This window comes from Oryzias latipes, chromosome 3, assembly GCF_053564925.1.
Source record: "Oryzias latipes strain Hd-rR chromosome 3, Olatipes_Hd-rR_3.1".
Lineage (NCBI taxonomy): Eukaryota > Metazoa > Chordata > Actinopteri > Beloniformes > Adrianichthyidae > Oryzias > Oryzias latipes.
Window position 1 is genome coordinate 22,441,954 of NC_136239.1, and position 22,422 is coordinate 22,464,375.

Genomic DNA, 22,422 nt, shown 5'->3' on the forward strand with positions numbered 1-22,422 from the left:
GAAAGGAACAAACCCAAATCTTTGGGTATCAGTCAAGCTTTCAATTGGAGCCTAAATGTTTTTCCCAATATAAAATCACAAAAAACAAACAAGCCAGCCAGCCAGAGCTGAGATAATTCATATATTATAATTAACATAATTTTTTCTTAACCTAAAAGAATGTAATAAGAAAACAAATAAATAATTAAGCAACTGTAACTAATTGAAATAAAAGAAAAAGCATGACTTTTTAAAAAAAAAAAGGAAAAATAAAATTCTCCTCGATCTTTCCAAGGCATTTGAAGGCATTTCAAGTGTAGAAATTGAAAGACTAAGTTTAAAACTTTTAAAGACTCACTACAACCATCTTTTGAGCCATTCTGAAAGTGTTTCCAGTGATCTTTTAATTATAATTATGCAGTTTTTTGCCAAAATCAAACATTTTTTGTCGTTTTCTAGGGCATAGTTTTTGCAAAGCGGCAATATCTCCTAAAATATTCCTTCTGAGTTGTGGGCGGGATCATTGGTGCGGAGCAACCCCACACCCCCCTCCCATCCCCTTTTCTGAAAGCTCTCTGTTTAAGTGATTCACAACGATTTGAATGAAGAAATACTCAATGAACACAATTTTGAGATGATGTTCTAATTATGTCCTTCATCATCAGAAAACATAAATATGTAAAAACACCAGAAACATCATTTTCATTCAGTGGGTCTTTAGGATTCTAAATAATTTTTCCTCTGAATTTATGTGCATTCTTTAGTTGTCTACACCAGGGTTCACTTGCCAATAAAAAGAGGCCCTCATTTTCAGAAAGACCAATTGCTTGTTTAGTTCGTACCAGAGTTCAGATGAACATTTATGCTTGCCAAATGAGGCAGACCATCAAGATAATTAAGTTTGAACAATCCCAACACTTTGTAATAATATAGAGCTGAAATAGAGTCCTCAGAAAAAGTCATTTTAATTTTGTGGCAAATTTAATTTTGTGTAGTTAGACACCCATGTTTTTCAAGAATGTCTTTGAAAACTCTTCAAAAACCTTTAAGGAAAGATTGTGCACAAATTTAAAAGAGAGTGCACGAGGATGAGGATATGGATGTAGTTTTTTATGGTGACCTGTTCAAGGAGTGTAACTGCCTTTGCAATGAAGACAGCTGAGATAGACTTTCCCATGACTCTAATCGGGACAACACACATGTGGACACACAGTAGTGGCCAGCAGTTCTCATGCAGATTATGTGCTATATAAATTTAGACATGTTTAAAAGATGACAAAAAAGGCTAAGGTTCCAAACTTGAGGTTCTAATATTAGACATGGTTTAATTGAAAACAATACTGTAGCATTGGAAGTGTTGAAAATTCTGAACTAATACATATATGTATTAACAAATCAAATAAAGTTGATGAAATAAAGCAAAAGTTTAAAATTGATTAGAAAAAAATGTGAATACCAAACAACACATTAATTAAACGTGTTCGGTGCCCTAATTTAGTCCTGTTGTGTCCTATAACTGAGGATAACTTCAGATTTAAACCATCAAACACTTTGAGAGTGGATGTAACATGTCTCTACTGCTGAATTGTTTCTCTTCTTTGTGTGCTCATATTTTTATCTCTGCTGACTATATGTTCAGCTTGTTCATTGTGTATGTCAGTTTGCCATGAACCTGATCTCTGTAGCAACAATCTGCAACTCTGCCTGAATTACAAGGAAAAACAAACTGAGCAGTCCATTGGTGCAAAGACACAGCACAAAATAAAGACAAATAGAGTCAACAAAGACAAACATAAAAAAGAAAACTAGTGTTATGCGGTTTCCTGGAGTTTATGCAGCTTAATAATGAAATACATTTAAGAAGTTTTAAAAGTGTAAATAAAAAAAATGTAAATATTTGTCCCTCTTTAACTTTTGCATTGCTTGTGTAAAACTATGGAGTATTCTGTGCAAAACACATAATTGATAATTGATGTTTGACCAACATTATAAAAGTCATTCATTTAAAAGGAAAACAAGATTGTTCCAAGCATAGACCCTTGAGGTGCTTGACAATCAAGATAATGAGTTTGGACAAAGCTTGCGGAATCAGTGAATTTCATTTGCAAAGTAAGATTGCATCCAATGGAAAACAAAAAAGGTGTGAGATTTCCTACACTATATCAAAAGAAAAGTGTGTTCCTCACCACCACCAATGAAAGCAGCACAGCAGATGTAAATGCACTGAAACAAAACCTTTGATTTGTTCTGTTGCTGTTGTATTTTATTTTATTTTTTTCAAAATTGGCAAAATGTGTCACGGTGGCAGAGGAGGACTCATTTACATGTTAATTGGAGAACAGCATATACTGAGAAAAACCTAGTAAAATAGTGAAAACAGACTTGAGAAGGAGAGACAGTCTGCATAGTGGGACATTTAAAACATTAAGGATAATTGGTGGAATAACTTTAAAACAAGTGAGAATAAACCATTGGAAGTAACAACAATAAATAGAATGTAAGAGGATGTTTTTACCTGTGACTCATAGGATTAGTAGTGTGCAAATGTTGATTTGCTAAGGTTACTCTTTTCAAGGCCTCTTTAAATGATGGAAACGCTTACTGTAACAAAAATTAATTTTAATTTTTTTAGAAATGTTTGGACTAATAACTTTGGAGAATTGAGAGTCTGCTATTTTGTTACAGTTTATTCAAGAAAAGCCAAATCAATTTTCATGGATTTCTCTTGCCTTCTTTTTTTTGTTTTTCAATTTCTGTTTTGCAATGATTTTTTTTCTATGAAACCTCATAACCATTCATTTTACAATTCTTTTAGATTCAAAAGTTTTTTATTTCAGAGAAATATAGTTGACAAAACCAGTAACAGAAGCTGCTTTTCTATGTCAACAGATTTGAAATGAAAAGTTAAATCAGAAAGACAGAAACCGATGAAACCTTTGAGATGCTTGAGTTTTCAATAGAACTGGACAGAGCGTGTTATGTCACCCATAGAAACCGGATTACTTCCGGGTTACCCTTTTTTCTCGTGATATGTACGCTACCATGCCGGAACCAGACGACATCAGTATGCAGTGATTGGTCTGAGTTGGTTTAGATCATTGTTTTTATGACAACCAATCTCACCAATCAGGAGTGAGCTTGTTGGAAGGCCACACCCCCACCACTGAAAGTGGGAGAAGAATCTATCAAACGCTTCAAACGTTTGACACAATATCACATACTTTTATTAAGGCATGTGATTGGTCATTTATAAATTTAACAACTTGCAATACAGAAAAGATATGACAAAACTTGGAAGAACATGTTAAAAAAATGTAGCAGAGCAAGAATAGTTATTCTGACAAAAAGATTCACTGAGTTTAATTCTCCATAGAAGTCTATGGGATTTTTGCTCCTTAGAACCAACTGGCACTTCCTATTTTGAACAACAAGAGTGAGGGGTTACTCTGTCCAATTCATATACAGTCAACGAGTTTTCCTTTGTAGCTGTAAAATGTCACTATCGCCAAAGCAAATTAACCAATTTTTCTTAATTGTTTTATCACTTGGAGGAAAATCGTGCAACCAAAACTCAACCTTAAGCGGAATGCCATGGTAAAGAAACTAATCAGTGTGTGACACATTATCGGGCGGCTTAACAACCTGATTTTCCAGAACAAATCACTCATCCTATTAGAGGAACGTACAGTAGCTGAATAACATGGGGATGATTTATCCTGTAAGAAGTAAAAAAAAAAAAAGGCTCCTCTGCGAAATACTTATTTTTAAATTGAGAATTTAAAGCACCTCCACAAGAAAAAAACAAAAGGAAATAGAAACGCATAGTTTGACCACTTAGGGTTTTTGCAATTCTGTTTATATTTGTAAAAACTGGTTAGAGTTTCTTCAATTCAGGTTTTCCACTTCTATATGGCACACTCTTATTTTAAAGGTTAAAGTTGCGAAATAACCAGGATAACTGCTTGTAAAGAACTGCAAGATACACTATAGAAAGATCAGTAAACGATAGTCAAAACTCTTTCTCCCACTTTCTCTTTGTACATGATATGAATGTGTGCTTGGTGGGATTCTGTCTTGTGTCTTTTTCGTCTTTATTTTTTCTTCTTTTATAATGCTTACCCCATTGTCTGTTACTCTGTACCTGTGTGGTTTTGTGATGCCTTGTTTGTCTGTGTCCAGTGAGGGGAAGATGGTTGTTCTGTCTCTAGCAATCGGGCTGGCTGAACAGGATGACTTTGCCAACCTCCCAGATCTTCAGGAAGCGCCAACAGGCAAAGAAAATGAAACCACACCAGACAAAAGGTAACGACAGAAGGGGAAAAAAGAGATGGATGTGGTTTTTATGCCACAATTAGTGGAGAAGCTAAGAAAAGCTTTGTCAACCACTTATCCTGTGATGTGCACCTCTACCTAAAAGCCCTCTTTCATCTTTTGAACCTGGGAACTCTGGGTTTCTCCTTTGGATCTTGAAAGCCGTAGCATGGAGTGAGCATCTTTTTTTTCTGTTGCATCACATAAAAGCTGAGTCAGATTCTTATCTTGGGAGTTTAGAAGTGAGCCCTTGAGGGTGTTTCTTGTGCTCTTGGAGTCATTTTAGTGGTGAAACCAGGTTTTATTTTCCAGGTGAGAAACAGTTGTGTTTGTTTAATTGAAATTTATGTTCAAATAGATAAAAGATATGACAGTAAAAATAGTTGGTAACGCGTTCTTTTACAGTACAGTACTTACAGTGTACTTAAGTGGTATTTATATGGTAATGATTGTGTAACTACTGGGTACTTTCAGGGTATTTACATGGTACTTTTTATGGAATTTACTGGGTACTTACAGGGTGTTTACATGGTACTTTTTATGGAATTTACTGGGTACTTACAGGGTGTTTACATGGTACTTTTTATGTGACTTACTGGGTACTTACATGGTACTTTTTGGTGTCTACTCTGTACTTACATGGTATTTACTGTGTATTTATGTGGTACTATTTGGTTTATACTTATGTGGTACATACTGGGTATTTATAACATACTTACTGGGTATTTACAAGTTGTGCAAATGTGTCTTTTGTGGTACTTACCACATGTAAGAACAAGGTAAGTACAAATAAAGTACCTTGACCTTTAGGTCTGCACTCATTGTATGTTTTATGGTATTTACCATGAATTTACCACAGAAACTACCCCTTAAGTACAATGAAACTGGGCTGTAAAAGAAAGTCAGCCCTATTTCCACTCTATTACTTGGTACTTTAATTACTAAATGCTGGGCATGTTCACTTGAATATTACTTGGTACTTACCCCTTAAGTACAATGAAACTGGACTGTTAAAGAAATTCAGCCCCATTTCCACTCTATTAATTGGTACTTTCAGTAGTAAATGCTGGGTTTTGTTCACGTATTACCTTCCCGTACAGTGTACATACACACTTGATCTCCTGACCTTACCAAATGAGACAATGCAAACTTGCTGGTAAGGGTGAAGTAACTGCACTGTACAAACACATTCTGGCCTGATTACTTCTTGTAACATGTGGCAAATTAAAGAGGAACAAGACAGCAGTGAAAACAACAATCTTTAATATGATGCACTTCTGCAGCATACAAAGTGTCATCACAATAAAATTAGTTTGAAGTTCACAACAAAACAGAAAAATGAGCATTCCAAAGAACAGATTTGTTGCATATTATTTATCTTTTCTTCCAGAGTTTTGTGTTGTTCCAGGAATGATTCACACTCCTTTGCATAACTCATGAGTTTGTCACCCACCGTGAAAACAGGAAATGGCCCCAGATCCTCACCTTTTCCATCCAGTTATTTCTGCAATAGTTGCAGTCAAATCTATTGTATTTCTGTCTATTTTACACTGGTGACATGTGAGGGTCATGCTTTTTGTCCGTCAAAATTCCTTCAGCAGAGTTTGGTAATGGTGGATGACTTATTAAGTGTTTGTAACTGCAAGAAAAATCACAATACAAGCTCAAATGAACGTAAAAAGCATAAAGACTTTGATGAAGTGCAAAGTATATTGTAGTTATTTAATCATTTCTGTATTGAGTTTGATAAATCTCTGTGGATTTTTTATGCTTTGACTGCAATGCTTGAAATCAATCAATAATGCTCTTTTATAAACATGATAGATGTAAGTACCCAGTAAGTCACATAAAAAGTACCATGAAAACACCCTGTATGTACCCAGTAAATTCGATAAAAAGTACCATGTAAATACCCTGAAAGTTGGGGTGGCTGTGGGGCGGCGGTAGGGCGGTCGACCCATGATCGTAATATTGCAGGTTCGATTCCCGCCTTGCACGCCCATGTGTCGAAGTGTCCTTGGGCAAGACACTGAACCCCACCTTGCCTCTGGTGGGAGGTTGGCGCCAGTGTTCGGCAGCGGAGCTGCCATCAGTGTGTGAATGTGTGTGTGAATGTGTGTGTGCATGGGTGAATGGGACTGTGACTGTAAAGCGCTTTGGGCCTTCGTAAGAAGGTAGAAAGCGCTATATAAGTATACGCCATTTACCAATTACCCAGTAGTTACACAATAAGTACCATATATGTAATAACTGATTATATGGTCATCCTGTGCAATTTTTGGAAATGTATGTATGTATATTGACTTTATAGTTTTCTTTATATATTGCTCTTGTACCTGTACTGCAGCTGCAACAAGGACATTTCCCCATCGTGGGACTAATAAAGGAATATCTTATCTTATCTTATGTAAATACCACTTAAGTACACTGTAAGTACTGTACTGTAAAAGAGAGCATTTCCAAATAGGTGAGGTGATCCTGACAAAAAAACAATTTAATGTAATTTTGGTTTTATGTGGGAGAAGTGAACATGCAGACTCAGAACGTGGAGCAAGTTCTCATGTTGGTGCATTTTTTGTCAAAGTCCTGTTTGTCAGGAATTGAAACCTCAAACAGTCCGGAATTCCCTTGAGATTCACAAGATCAGAAATATTGAGTTGGTGTCCTGTAGTCCTTAGGCAGGCTTTGGCTGTAATAACTGCAACCAAACACAGCTCCCTTTCCCAACTGCTCCAGTGTGGCAGAGCTCGCTTTACTTGATTGATTAAAGTTGTGACTTTAAAAAGCATGTTCTTCAGCCAGTTATTTTTTCTTGTGGGTTCCTTCCCCTTTAGAAACATTTTTTATTGAGCCTTGTCCAGATGGTTTTGCGAAACAATCAAGCTTGTGGATTCAGTGAAAGAGATTTAGTGTAAAAGACATCTGTTGAAAACTCAGTAATCACAAAGTAATTACTTTGTTTTGCTTTGAACATTCCAATTTCCTGAAAGTAACACAAAAGACATTTTTTATTTTACTTTATCAAATAAAAAAGGAAGCAAAACTTTTTTATTTACCTCAGCAATAAAATAGATTATCCTAGCTTTGTTACAGATGTGTGTCAGTGAAAAATAGTAAAAAATATATTTTTTTAATTTGTTAAAATGATAAATGATCAGTGACTGAATGATTTTATGTTCAGACACTAAAAAGAACTGGTGCAAACCACAGATGGTTAAATAAAGCTAAAACTTGTGTTTGTTTCGTGGCACAAATTTGTTTTGTTTTTTATGTGAAGAATTATCGTTATCCTTGAATCTTTGGGTGTTTTTGCAAATGTAAGGCTTCTTTATAACTTATATAATTTTTTTTAAGTCAAACCATTTAGGAGTACCTTTTCTTATTCGTCTATTTGCTTCAAAATGTTGTTTATTTATTCATGGGCTATAAAGCAAAGCTTAATCATAAAATCCGTGGCCACAGGCTAATCTGTGGTTTTACTGAGCAGCACCCTAGTGGGATTTTTTAAACGTAATGTGAACAGGTTGTTATCGATGAACCTTCCCTGTATAATTAAAGACATTAAAAAGTACTGTTTTTGCCAGACTGCAAGCCCTGAGTTTTGTCACGAACTTTCGACAAAAGTTGTGGCTATTTTATGATTTTATTTAACGGCCGCCAGGAGCGCGCCAGCAATCTCGGAGGGGAGACGGCCTGCATAATTTTATGTCCAGCAACATGTGCGATTGCTTTGACAAACACACAAGTAGTCAAACAGCATGGACCTGACTTCAGCTCTGAGACACTTAAGTCATGGTGCAATAAAAGAAACACCCATGCTCAGCAACATCCCACAATCCTTTGGTGCCATTAGACCCAACATGCACGTGACCGCCACTACAATATGACGCAGCTTTCAAGTTAAAAGCAATTGTTAAAGGCAGTGTGAAAAAATCCACCATCACCAATGGGTTTGGAAAAGCCCGTCTGCTGCGTGCCAGAAATTTCCTTCACTGTTGTGGAAGGAAACTTCTGGCGTATGCGCTGCGCCGAGGCACGCACGCGCGCCGCGCAGAGCTGCGGAGAGCGTGTGCCGTGCGTGCTTATGAGTCACTGCTGCTCTCTTTTACTGGTATGTTTTCTCAACCAGCCCTGTTATTTCCTTATTGCTGCCGTGTCACAGGCGGAAGGAGGGAAGAGATGCTCTCGCCTTCCGCTGCAGCTCCCTGCTCCTTCTTAAACACGCACGCGGTTTCAGCACATATACATCCTCAATCTACAACACTGTGTGGCGAACCGGGGGTTAGCCCTCCCTTAAACCCCTAAGACTCATGGGAAGTGGGGAATCTGGGTGTGAAGTTTCACACCATAACTGAGGGAGCTGTGAGCTGAATTTAGGTCCATGCTGTTTGGCAGATGTGAGTGTGTTCAAATAGATAGGTTAAACTACAGATTACTCCTACCTTTCTGAGAATGCTGTGGTCTCTCAGTTTTTAGGCAAAAGTAACTGGTGACATAACACTTAACCATTGTGCTATCTTAGATGACCCCACCCTTACATTGACGTGTTCTCTCTACCGTGACAAAGTTAGATAAATGTGAAAAGGTTTCATGTAATCCATGGACACCAGTAAAGATCACAAATCATTGAAGAAAAAAGGTTCAGCGCGAAGTTTAGTGGGTCTAGATCAGTGTTTTTCAACCTTTTTTAAGCCACGGCACACTTTAACCTTGACAAAAATCCCGCGGCACACCAGCACCCCCCCCCCAAAAAAGCAGAAACTCATAGTCTGTTTTGATCTACAGCCCCCCCCCCGCCAATCTGACGTGCATTTTTGTGATAATTGTGGCAGTAAAAGCAGGAAGTTGCAGATGTTTTTTCTAAAAGATGTAATAAAAGTTAAGTTACATACAAACTGTATGTTCGTTGTGGTTTCAATCCGTGTAACAAGGACGACTCATTGTACGCTAAGGCGCTGTCCCTTTAAGCCAATGCATCATGGGAGATGTAGTGTGAATACGGCGAGAAAACGGCAGAAACATTTGCGTCTCTGAGTTTCATGGTTTTGTTCACTTGTTCCACGGTCTGATACCGGATTCTGTGGAAAGCTACACCGCTAAAGACGAGCTTTAGCTGGTGTTTTTGTTGGAAATGAGTGAGTTATGAGCTAAATTGGAACAAGGAAGTTTAGACTTTAAACACTTCTGATTGGTCAGACTGATGACATGTGATTAAGCCTTCAAGAATGATTGGTGGAGTCGTGGAGACAGTAAAAGCTGCGGGACTTTTCAGAAAACAGTTATAGCTGCAGGTAAATCGCGTTGCCGTCATTCTTATCAAAATGTCTTTAATAGAATCAGTTAAACACAAAGAAATAAGTATTTTATGATCTTTCATATTCCTAACTACTCAGTGTTTTATCAGGACCTGTTTGGATGAACAAAGAGCTGATTTCCTGGAGATGGTTAATGTTTTTAGATCAGGTAATGAGGGCAATTTTCCACGGCACACTTGACCATCTCCCACGGCACACTAGTGTGCCGCGGCACACTGGTTGAAAAACACTGGTCTAGATGACTCAACTCCCAATGTTAAAGTGCCTAGGATAGCAAAAGGGTTACATCGCCATAACATGCGGCTTGTTTACAAATGTGGCTTGTGTATGTAATAAGTGGTTAATCCTCCTCAAATTGGGTGGGTGCGATTTGTAATCAGGTGCGCTCCATAGCCTGGAAATTACGGTAGTTATGGCAGTTTGACCTTATAATTTGGGGTGAATTGGATTTTCATTTACTTCAATTATTAGGATTTAATTAGAATTTCACAGATTATTTGATTTTGCATGACTTTCTTTCTCTTTTTTTGCTTTTCACATGCAGTGATTTCAGACCGGAAGTTTTTTAGTGTTCAGAGCATCCAAAAATGTCGAAACGTGTTAAAAAAGGTGGATACTCAGAGAAGTGTCTGTACAGGTTCACGTGTGCCTGTACTCAGATGTAAAAGATTTAGGAAGCTTTAAGGAGATTAGACCCAGCATGAATAGCAGCATGTTTACCTTTTGTACTGTATTTTAACTAGCACTTGTTACTTTGAATTATCAGGCAACTTCCCCATGTACACAGCAAAGGAAATCACACAAATACGTGCAGAAATCACTGGGGATCTCATTTAATTTTATTGTAATGTTGCGTGATCTGGGTTTTGTCTAAAAACTGCTTTTTTCCAGAAAGCTAGACAGGATAACTGACTAAGTTTGGTGCTGTTTGAGGGCGACTCCACACTGCCCACAGTGACTGTGACTAAAGATGGACAAACTGTGTGATCACCTGACTCACTAGTTTCCTCTGGACTGATTTGAAGGTAGAGTTCTGTGTTCGCCATCACCATCCTGGCTGGATATGACATAACCAGATAATTGATATTCAGAAACATTTCTAAAATCAAACACCAAAAGCAAACACTAATTAGGACAAAAAAACTGGCTGCTGCTCTAAATATCAAACACTATTTAAATTCTCACCATTTTTTGCAACTTTTTACAATTCTTATGTCACTTACTTTCTAAATAATGTCTGTGTGCATTGACACTGTTGCTGAACCACACTAAGGGTCAGTTATGATTCATTTTAACAACAATTCAATTCACATCATGATTTGTGGTTGCTGATATGATTCATAATTGATATTGCATCATTTTGAATAATCCGATTCGATCCGATTCACAAACCTAAAATCAATCCAGGAAATCTTTAGCCAAAAATTCAACAACTTTGACTCAGAAATAGATAACTGTGTTCTGACTTTTACATTTTTTTTACATAATGTGGTTTTAGACTTTTGTGTTCCATGTGGTTTTCACAAATCATTAAAAACAGATCTACAGTTCACAGGTCAGTTATTAATCAGAGTCACGACACCACAAATGTCTAAAAACGTGTTATCCTCTCTCCTCAAACGGTGGACAAGGCAGCCGGCCAACATCTGGCTAAACGTGCTTCTTGAACATGCTCCCCTTCTTCCGGATCAGCATTTGAGGGATAAAGTGCTCAGCCTTACAGCTTTGTCTCATCTGGACTAATGTTAAACCTGGGTGACGCTCAGCATAAGCAGCTAATTCCAGAAAGTTTCCAAATGCCTAAAGCTTTCTTGAAACCTTTCTGTGGTGCTTTCATGTCTATTAAGTAGGTCACCTGTGAATTTGGGGTTGATAGAAAGAAAAAAAAAACTTGTTCAGCAAAAAGGAAAAATTAAGAGGATGTCCTTTTTGTCTGGTGTTAAAGTAACAATAATTACCTTTTTATTTGTTTTAACTGCAATATCTTTAGAAAGGGGAGCACCTCACATCTGGTCAATGTTCTTTCTTTGCTTCATTCGTTGTTTGACAGTCTGCTTAGTACTTTGTTGTGATCACAGCCAACCACCTTGCATTTACCCAGAAGGCCTATGTGAGCCAAGTTTTCCACTGCCCTTCCAGACCTAATAACATCTCTCCATCATCATGTCTGGCGTTGTCGTCCAGTTGTCTCTGTAGTTTTTACATAAGCCCCATGTGCCGGTCTGCACGTTTGCTTCTGGCTGTTTTCACAGAGCCAAGCAACCGAAGAAGTGTCATGGGAGGAACCCATGATGATGATGTGTCAACAAGTGATGGGGAGACTAAAAGAAATGCAAACATTTGTCTTTAGAAAATAATGGTTTAAAGCGTTCTTAGCTTATTTCATTAACCAAACAGGCTAACAATTAAATATTGTATCAATTTGAACTAAAAAAAAGCATTTTTTTTATTAAATCAGTCTTGATTCTAAATGTGTTGAGCATTTAGAGGTAAAAAGAAGAAAAAGCTATTCATGATCATTTGCTGAATGGTCTTTTTTGTTTCTTGAAAAGGAGTTCACTTCCTCTATGCTGCTTGGTGCAAACTGTTCAAAGATTTAAGGTCTAGAGAAATCCTCTATTTGTTATGAAGCCTTGCTCAGTCTGCAAATTATAATTGGCATGTACCGTGGTCTCCCACAACATCACAGTTCCCCTTTTGTAGTATTGGGGTGAACCGGTTTCTGAACGGTTTGAATGACTCTATGTTCTCTTTGTTTTGGTTTTTGATTATACATTGTTTGATCTGATTTGAAATGAATGTCATGCTAGCCCAAAATCTGCTTGACTTTCTTGGTGTGGTGAACCAGGCAATCACAACTAAGAACACAGGTATTTAGTCCAAAAATAAATCCTTTTTTAACGTCAAACAAAATTCACAAGGTCCAACTGACCAAACATTACAGATTTAAAGGGGCCCATAAAAGGGGTCAACTTAACAAACTAACAAAGAACTTGTAACTTGTTACTCTGTTTTCCTTGCGGTAATGCCTTGGGCTCTATGCTGCAAGGTTCTGATCCCACTGTGCTGCAACAGGGGATTGGAATGGCAGAGCAAGTACTGATTTGTGTGTGGAGGCTTTCTGTACACTTTCCCATGAAAACACCTCTTCAATGATCACCAAATAGTCCAGGAAGGCTGGGCTGATCTCTAATGAGTAATTTTTAAGCTTTTGTCAACAGAATTACAGTGAAATGTCCTATAAAGGCTTTTAGTCCAGGATTATGATCTTGACCTGTCTGGAAGCAGTACCTGGGAACAGTTTCTAAGCTCTTCTCTCCACTTTCTCCATGTATTGCTTAACCATATTAGGTGAAACGTGTGGCCAACCAACACATGGATAAAACTTCCATTTATTTACTCTCAAACCAGGAATGCAGACATTTGTCTTTTTTATTTTCTTGAAAGGAGCAGCAGAAGGTATTTATTTTAAATTTAGGATGTTCAAAATCTTTCATAGTAAGGATTGATGGGTTCTAATCCTAATTCATGTGTGCAACTTTGGGTTTTAAACTACAGTCTACTACAGTTTCTGGTAAGAACCCCAAAACACTGTGAACCCATCTAACAATATTGGACATAGATCCCAAATGTTTCACACACAAGAAATCAACTCTCTTCATGTTGCCAAATCTTTTCAGTCATGTTTATCACTCTTTATTAGTGGTCTGTATGTGTTTTATTCAGATACATAAAGTTGTATGTAGGAGTTATTTTTTTTATTCTATAAATTTAACAAAATTCTGCAATAATTTAAATTCTGTATGATATATCAGCCTCTCCCTTACTAATGGCTAACAATCTAAAGCTTTGCACGATACAAATCTGCTGTCTGGAAAATATTAACAAAAGATTAACAACAATTCTGACATTCACCTATGGGCTTCTGATTAATGCACACCTGTGACTGAATCAAAACCATTATCAGGTTCTATGCTAATTCACACTGTTTCCACTCAAAGCCATAAGCTGGTTGGAAACAAAAGATGACCACTCTGCAATGTAGCCTATTTGAGCAGACAAAAGGACAATAATCCATTATTGGTCTATTCTGCCGAAAGCCATCCCAGTACCGTAAATGGTAAATCTCAAAATGTGATGTTTCACTTCACAAAATGTGTTCGTGGTTCAGGATTTTTTTGCAAGGTCAATATTTTTTTTTATTCGTGTTTTTTTCTGTTTGTTTTGAATACCATTTCTACACATCTTTTTCAAAGACGTGACTCATAAAAATGAAAGATGGAAAATCGCTGTAATTTACTTGGACATTAGGTTGTTTTAGACATTGGCCAACTTCCTGCATATTTCAAGAGCTTTGGTACATGCTGATGGTGAAGCAGGACATTTTTTAAATTGCCCCCTTAAGGTTTGGACACAAGCACAGAATGTAACGGACCACCTCAAGCTTTTAACCTGAAATACCTATTTTTTTTATATTTAAAAGCTTCTGAAGTGAAACCTAAAGACACCAAAGTGGTCATAATGAAGTGTCTAATAAAATGTAGCACATCTGACTCTGTTAAAGTAAAGCCCTGATTGTTTTTGTGTAGCGCCACATTATGTAAGAAAGATCACGGTTGTAGACCCTGCAGTGGACTGAGCATAATCATCCACCTGCAGATGATGGAGGCACTGAGACTGTTTGTGTTATTATCATCTCAGAAAGCTGAACCTGCGCTGCAGAGCTGCATCTTAATGAGCTCAGAGATTCTCACAGAGATGCAAGAGGGAAATAAATGAATAAACTCCAAAGACCTCAGCAGCCCAAGAATATTTCATAAACATTGACTTTACAAAGCTTTTGAATGTGCAATGCTTTCTATAAGGCATAACAGTATCATGCAATACAAGCCAAGACTTTGCTGCAAATTCTATAGGGTGCACAGTCCTCATACCCTTACTTAGAGTATTGGGAATATCAACTTAACTTTCTATCAAATCTGACAAAGGATGACACAATTTTGTTAAAATTCAAACTTCAAATATAAATAACATACCAAGCACAAATTTTGACGATTATTGGATCAAATTCTCAAATTTAAGAACACTGCTCAAATATTTTAGCCTTCATTTTTGTAAAAACAAATATACATAACTTGCATTAAAAAATGTATTTCTGTTTTTCAAGTTATTAGGGTGAAGCAGACAAAAGCAGACAAAATCACGTTTGCCCAAATGTCAAGCTGACTTATATTTATTTTATCTTTATTTTTATCAAAATAACTCCCAAGGTTTACTCACTTTTCTTTAGGTTTTACATCTCAGTCCAATAAAAGGGCTAAATAGCCCCCACACATCCCAAATGTTGTATTTTTTGTTTTAAGATTGAGATGTTCAACTTAGGATCTACTTCGTTTAGACTTTTTTCCTCTTCCCACTGTGGCCTTGTTGTGCCTCATTTTCATCTATTAAAATAAAATCTTGAAAAAGGAACATGTTTTTTAATAAGGAGGCTTATTCCGGGAATTATGAAAGGATTTCAAGTTATCACATATAATCAAAGAAAAGGCCCATCATAAACGTAGAAAAAAGGAACCATTTTTAAAAAGAGACTTCTTCTTTTCTACAAAAGATCATCCATTGTACAATTGGCTGCAGTGATTTAAATCTGATTGAATAATAACACTGTTTTACTTTTATGCAAAGCAAATTGAAAATTATGACAAAAATGCAGAATGTTCTGTTTCAAATTCAAGAAATATTTCCTTCATCTGTCTTTATTCTATATTTTGCACAAGACCTGATGTGCTCTGAGGAACTGTACGTACAAATGGTCTCTTAAGTAATGCAAATACCCTCTTTTTTTCTTTAAGCTGAACCAAGGAGCTTTCAGTGTGTCTGCACATTTAAAATGTAAAGAAGCCTTCTGTTGAAACATTCCTACTATACAAAATGCCTCACTGTAAGTCGCTGTAAAGCTGAGTGCACCAGCATAACAAGTAGAGACCAATCAGACATCAGGTTTGAAAAAATAACACTTTCCTTACAGAATTTCTATTTGTTTAAGCATTTTACAGATGGCTGTTTGAAAAATCTATTTTCTCTTTGTTTTGGTTTTTGATTATACATTGTTTGATCTGAAATACTGACAAATATCAGACACAGGAGAGCTAAAAAAATCTCTTTGAATTATTGTGTCAGTAAAATGAGCTTACGGTATTTATTTCCATTAGAGCAGAAAGATTTTAAGTTTTGTTTGTCAAAATTATTCCAGATTGTAAAGATCTCTACACGTTATAGTTGTTTTTTTGCTGCCCTACATAAGTCAGACGGCTTCCTTATCACACATTTACATGTTGAAATGTGGATGCTTCCTTTTTTTACAAATTCATATTGTATCTGGTTTAAGGTCATAAAAATTCCACCTTCATTACATTTTTTGTCTTTAAGACATCCATAAAGTAATTTAGGTTCACATTGAAGCATAAAATAGCGTATACTTATAGAGTGTTTTTCTACCTTCCTTGAAGGCCCAAAGCGCCTTACAGTCACAGTCCCATTCACCCATACATTCACACACTGGTAGCGGCTCTGCTGCCAAACACTGGCAGCCAACCTACCACCAGAGGCAAGGTGGGGTTCAGTGTCTTGCCCAAGGACACTTTGACACGTGGGTGTAGAAGGTAGGAATCGAACATGCAATCTTACGATAATGGGTCAGCTGCCCTACCACTGCTCCACGGTCGCCCATAAAATAAAAGCTTTCCATATTATATTTTTAATAACTTATATTTTAAATCACGTAAAATAACAATGTACAAAAAGACACAGTGCAAAGCACAAGTTTCATCACCATTTGTTCCGACTGAATTTCAAACGGACTTCTGTGTCAGCCAGCAACTATGAGTCAAATCAGCTCTTGACTTTTCCACACCCTCCACTGCTTCCTCGGTGGACCAGAAGTGAAGAAGATTGGAAAAGAAAGTGATGTAGATCAAAACAAATGAGACATTTTGAAAAAATATATTTAATCATAACCTAGCCTAGAGATCATGCAGGGAAAAGATGCCAAACATCATTGACATGGACTTTTAATTTGAAATAGTTATCACAACTGCTCTTTTTCTGCTATTTTAAGTAAAGTTGTGGTTTTGGAAAAAAAAATCTTCCAAAAGTATCAAAGTAGTCCATCTGTGTAGATGGCATCATTATTTGTGTTTGCCATGCTGAGGGGGGCGGTCATGAAGTGATTTGTCCTTGCTGACGGGGGAGCGCTGAGTGAGCTGACACTGAAGCCCCAGCCTCATCCATCATGAAACATGGGGCCCTCAATTGTATTTTGTGGTCTCTCAGGCCCAGTGTATGTTCAGCAGGACCCAGATACAGCATGTTAGTAGTGAGACATTTCTCATTCAGACCCTTCCTCTCATTTGTCTCCCTTTTCTCCTCCGTTAACGTCATTGCTTTCCTCTTCTCAGTATATTTTCTGTTGCCATCGTTCAATCCTTCACCTCTGTCGTTTTACCCCTTCTTGCGTTCTCTAGCTTAATGGAATACTTTCTTTTTTTGTTGGTCTTTTGCCCTCCTGTTTTATCCTATTCCTCCTCACCTGATCCTCCCCTTTCCCGAGGCTGTGGATTGGCTTACAGTACTGATGGGATGATGTCACATCACTGCTGCCTTGTCACTTTAAATGACTGTCACCTTGGACACACACTCATTAATCTGTTTCATTGCGGGGCATGCAAAAGAAAAAAAAAATGTTTGTGAGTGGTGTTTTGGAGCGATCATTTATTTGTTTAAACTCCTGTGAGTCTGCTTTTATTTTTTACAACCAGTTCTAAGCCTGATGAGATTAGGAGGGACTGAAATTGTTAACTCTTTTACTTTCACAATCTAAGTTTTGATGATGTTTTACGTCCTACAAAATAAACAGTAAATACTTTTTTTGTTCATTTTCGGATTTATCCTTTCTGCTTTAATTTATCTTACTATACTTTCTACTTTAATTTGGCAAAATAAAAACAAGTAACAACACAGTTTTGAAGTCATTAGGGAAAGTGACTGCGTTCGAGTTGCACCTCAATACACTCCAAACCGAATAGAACAGCAGCTTGCAAAAACCACAGAAATGCCTTTACCTATAAAATATTTTTAAAAAATTTAAAGTACATGTCAAGTTTTTAAATAGATCTGATTGAAATAGTAGAATATTTTAAATTCATTTGTTTATAATTGAGATTTGGATTTTGTTTATTTTGCTTTTTGGACAGTTTTTATGATTAGCTATTATTTTAGTAAATTATTATAGCAGCTGTTTCACTGTTGGAATGCGAGAAACCAATACTTACAGACCCACTCTGATGACAATTGTGTTTTGGGTGTTTTCAAAATGTTCTTGTGGCATTTTTCTAATGATAGAGGACATATATAAAGGAAATCAAGCATTTTTAATACAAATTTATGTGAGTCAAGAGCAGATGCAAAAATGCTTCCATTGGCAAGCCACAAGCTCCCTGCTCCGTTCCATTCTGATCCATCCACTTGTAAACAAGTATTATCATGTTCATCTTTGTTTTCCTCATCCAAGCTGATATCTGGCTCCAAACTTTACGGCTGGATAGCTCCAATATTTCTCGCCATTTTTCTTGTTTATGTTGAGGTTCTGCTTAAAACTTAAAATGATTATGTAAAACTTTTTTTGCCATTACTCTATACATGGATGTCTCCATCCCCAGCATCTTCATGAAGGCCTGTAAGCTCCAATCATTTAGATGTCATCTCTGCATTCTGATTTGCTCTAAATTTAGACGATTGATCTACTGAGAACTAATCAGGCATAAAACGCATTCTACGTTTCTAAAGTTGCATTTTGCGACTTCTTACTCAAAAAACTTTAAGAAGGCAAAAAATACACACCAAAGAAATTAACTATGTTTTAAATTATTTTGGATTTTAGAATTTCTTTTTTTATGCTTTTGTGCAATACAGAATTCTCAAACGATTTACTTTATTAGTCACTTAATGTTATTGTATTATCCTATAAAAATGCACATGTTATTTAATCAACAAACAAATTATTTTAAAAACTAATTACAGCATCTATTTATTAAACTCTTATACAGGGCCGTTGCTATGACTATGTAATGATGGTTATAGATTTTTGATTAGGTGGGCTTAAAAGCTTGACTGCATAAAAGAAAAAAAAACATGTTAACATGACAATTAATTACAATACAGGACACAGGGTAGTACAGATTTTACTCCTGCTGTTTGCTGCCAAAGCTCAGCATTTTTTTTCATATTAACATGGCCTCCAGTGCAATAATTACTTCCAAAATACATCTCAATCAGAGCTGAATGAACAGGGATTTCTTTTTCCCTTTTTTTGTGCTTTTCCTACTCAATGCTGAACAACAGACAATAGACACTGAGACATGGGAGAAGATAAGACATCCTAACATTGTCCTCAGAGATGTAATGACCTGCTTTGTTCAATAACTAAGAAGATAGCTTTCAACTCAGATTGAGGCCATGAGGTCAGGAAGTCGTGGTTTTTTTGAGACAACTGCACTGGGGAAGTGGTCATTCTCTAGAGGCTTTACCCTTGGCCTCCACAGGGACTGCTTGTGTGCTCATTAGATCTGCTTTAGATACTTGACTTTGTGGTTCATTTGCATTGCCCTGTCGGCAAAAAATTGTTCAGTGGGATCTGAGCCTGCTCAAGTCTGATCATCCAGATTGATTTCACTGGGGTAAAGGTTTTTTCCATAGTTTTTTTTTGCTTCTCTTTGATATTTATGAATGAGCTATTTTTATCGGGAGCTCACAAACACTGTAGGAGTGTGCTGAGGTGGGGTCGCAGGTGGCTGTTGGGCTGCAGATGCATTCTGCAGGTATGAAGACGTGAGTTTGAAAAAAAAGGTCTCACAAATATTCGCCTCCTGTATTTGTTGTTGTTCCCTTTATTCTATTACACCCCCCTCCCCCTTTTATTTGGAACTTTCTGTGGATTTGATGGCCTCCTTTTAAGGCTCTTGTTACCATGGTTACTGCAACTGTAAAATGTATGATGGTACCAAGAACAACGTTAAGTGGGAGCACAAGTCTCAGTCATCACAGAGCAACAACCTCTACAGGATGAATTATGCAACTGGTGTTGGGTTTTAGATGAGATAGTCACTGGCAGACAAGAAGTGGGACCTTACAGTTACACTGACTTTTCGGTTGAAGGAAAAATCCTAATTTGCTTACCTCAAAGCCCATATATTACATGTCTAAATATTTATTTTCTATTTCTTTGCGAAGGTAAAGTTGAGGGCATTGTCTAGTTGAAATAATATGCAGCTTTTGGCACCTTGCCTGAGCGTGTGTCTCAGCTGGTGTGTGGATTTGACATTGAGTAAATATGTGTATTTACATCCATGAATGAACTCAGCTCATCGTTGGGTCTGAAAGCTCCATGTCCCTGTTCTGTTTTGTGTCAGCAGTCGTGACTCAAGGGCTCTCTGCTGCAGTGGCAGATCTTCATTTATCTGTTGTGAGAACCTGCAGTTCCACGTGCAGCAGGCAGTTTTTACTAAGTGTAAACATCCCTGCTTTAACTTTGTTTTAAATTGTTCAGAATATGAAAAATAAACTTCAAGAACTACATAGATGCTTTCTTGACGTTTTGCTTACCATTTGAGAAATATTACAGCATATGAAACGTTGAAAGCAAGTAAGAAAGCCCTGTTCTGCTTGAATTTACTACTTTTTTTTAAGAAAATGGGTCATTGGTTTTCTCACTTTATCCTCAACAGCTGGAACCCATTTTTAGATTGTTCCAAATTATTTGGCAAATGTATCCTTTGCAGAGGATTTTATTAATAGAGTGAATAATTTTGGATACTACTGACTATAAATCATTCAGGAGATGTTGTTGCGTGAAGGCAATACTCTAATGCCATATTGGGTGTCTTCAGTTAGAAATACCTTGGAAAAATAAAGGTTATACTAATGTTCTTTTTGCTATGCTCCTTAACTCCTTAATTCATAAATACGGTAATATGCTTTATTGTATGTATAACTATAAGTATTTTTTTCACACACGTGAGTGATTCAAGAAACTGAAATGACATGTAGATCCGCCATGTTTTCCATATTTGTCATGTATTGGTTTCTTTGCGCAAACTCAAAATCATTTCTTGCTACATTTTTACAGTTTTGCTTAAGACAATGTTTTAGGTACAAGTGTTGTCAGACCCTGTGTTTATACAAGAGTAATTGCCTCAGTTTAGTGTCGTGCAGAGATTTGGCTGGTCTGTCACAGAGCCAACCCTTCTTCTAGTAAGCATTTATAGTAGATATTAGGTTGAAGATCCCAGCTGACAGGTATGCATTATGTTCTGTGTAATTAAAGTGAAAAATGCTTCATGTTGCAGTGTTCCCAAACCCCAAACTGTTTTAGTCCAACTGAGTTGCTTCTAGAAATGAGCTGCAGACTCCTTCCAGGGGAAGCACAACACCCACCAGTTTATATTAGAGTAAATATACACTGGAGAGAATTACTTGTAATGGTTCACTTTGGGTTATGTAAGAAGACCAATCCAACTATTTCTAAATACACAACCTATGTCACATTCCTTTTTTTTCTTCTTTTTTTTAATTCATGTATTTTGCTTCAGTGCTGCATTATAATGTTAACTGGATCCTAGGAGCAAACTCTCTCAAGGAATAATGTTTCAGACTGATTTTGTGTTAGATCATAGTATTAGAAACAATTTTAATTAATTTTGAGATCTTTCCTTTTTCTTCTTTTAAAATAAAGAAGATTTTCCTTATGTCATAAATACATCTGAGAATGGAGCATAAACCATAGTTTCCAATATTTCTACATGAAATAAAGATGTATTTCTGATGTTTTGAGCTAATTTGTAAAGCGCGTTTTTGATGAACAGAGCATGTGAAAGTCAGGTTAGTCCCAAAGAGAGAAGGCCTTATGGTTTTATGTGGGCGACTACCTAATGTTGTGAAGCTATTTAAGGCAACACTTTGCAGCTAATGCATTGTGGGTTGATAGTAGGAGCTATAAAAAGCATTGTTTCTGACCTCCTGAGCCAAAAATTCAGCATGTTTCAGCTGTTAGACAGCAACAGCAAAGGTAAACTGTAATTTACCAAGCTGTGGAACAGAAGCCATTAAAGTCTGGATTGGGTTGGACCTGCATTGTTGGTGCTCTGACCTGGAGATCACAAGAAACCAACGCTCAGTGACAAATCAATTCTTTACTCTTCCGCTGTTTCTTTTTTTCTTTTCTACATCCAGTGTTGCTCTACTTCTGCTTGTCTCTTTGCTGCACATCTGTCATTTGCCTGTGCTCCTTTTGTGTCCTCTTTTATTCTGCATTCAGATGTCAGGTTTCTTCAAAGTATCTGGTCGGTGTTCAATTCATTTTTTTGGTTTTACATCTAACTTCTGGCTCACATTTCTGTCCTAGAAAAGTTCGCACAAGCATTTTTTATTATCACTTTTTTGTAACCTGTGGTACCCAACACGAACTTAATTGTCTCTCTTACAGAGCTTAATTTTACTTTAATTAAAACCCAGATAACTTAAAAGAACCAATTTGTTTACACAAATTTATACTAAAATCAATATGAAACAATGAAGCAGTAAAGATGCAAATAAAAGTTAAACATTTTCAAACAAAAAGTTTTTGATCAAAGTGGTTAAGTGTGAACTTAACCATCCGCATCACTTTGTCTGGTGATTGAACAAAATATAAAAAGAACAGCTCTCACAATTTAAAATGTCATCCCATCCACACCAAAAAATATATGAAATCTAATAGCCACTT

The 22,422-nt window shown here is 36.7% G+C and overlaps 1 protein-coding gene across 5 annotated transcripts in view; it reads left to right on the top strand.

The window, feature by feature from the left end:
- The window catches only part of syt7b (synaptotagmin VIIb), a 97,934-nt gene that overhangs the window by 60,547 nt on the left and 14,965 nt on the right, over window positions 1–22,422 (top strand). For 3 of the 5 annotated variants that reach the window (XM_020713656.3, XM_011489545.4, XM_020713664.3), the window contains one exon: window positions 4,159–4,281. The exons of the other annotated variants lie outside the window; for them this stretch is intronic. In XM_020713656.3, the coding sequence (XP_020569315.1) occupies window positions 4,159–4,281 (123 nt within the window). The remainder of the gene's footprint in view (window positions 1–4,158; window positions 4,282–22,422) is intronic. 5 annotated transcript variants of the gene reach the window in all.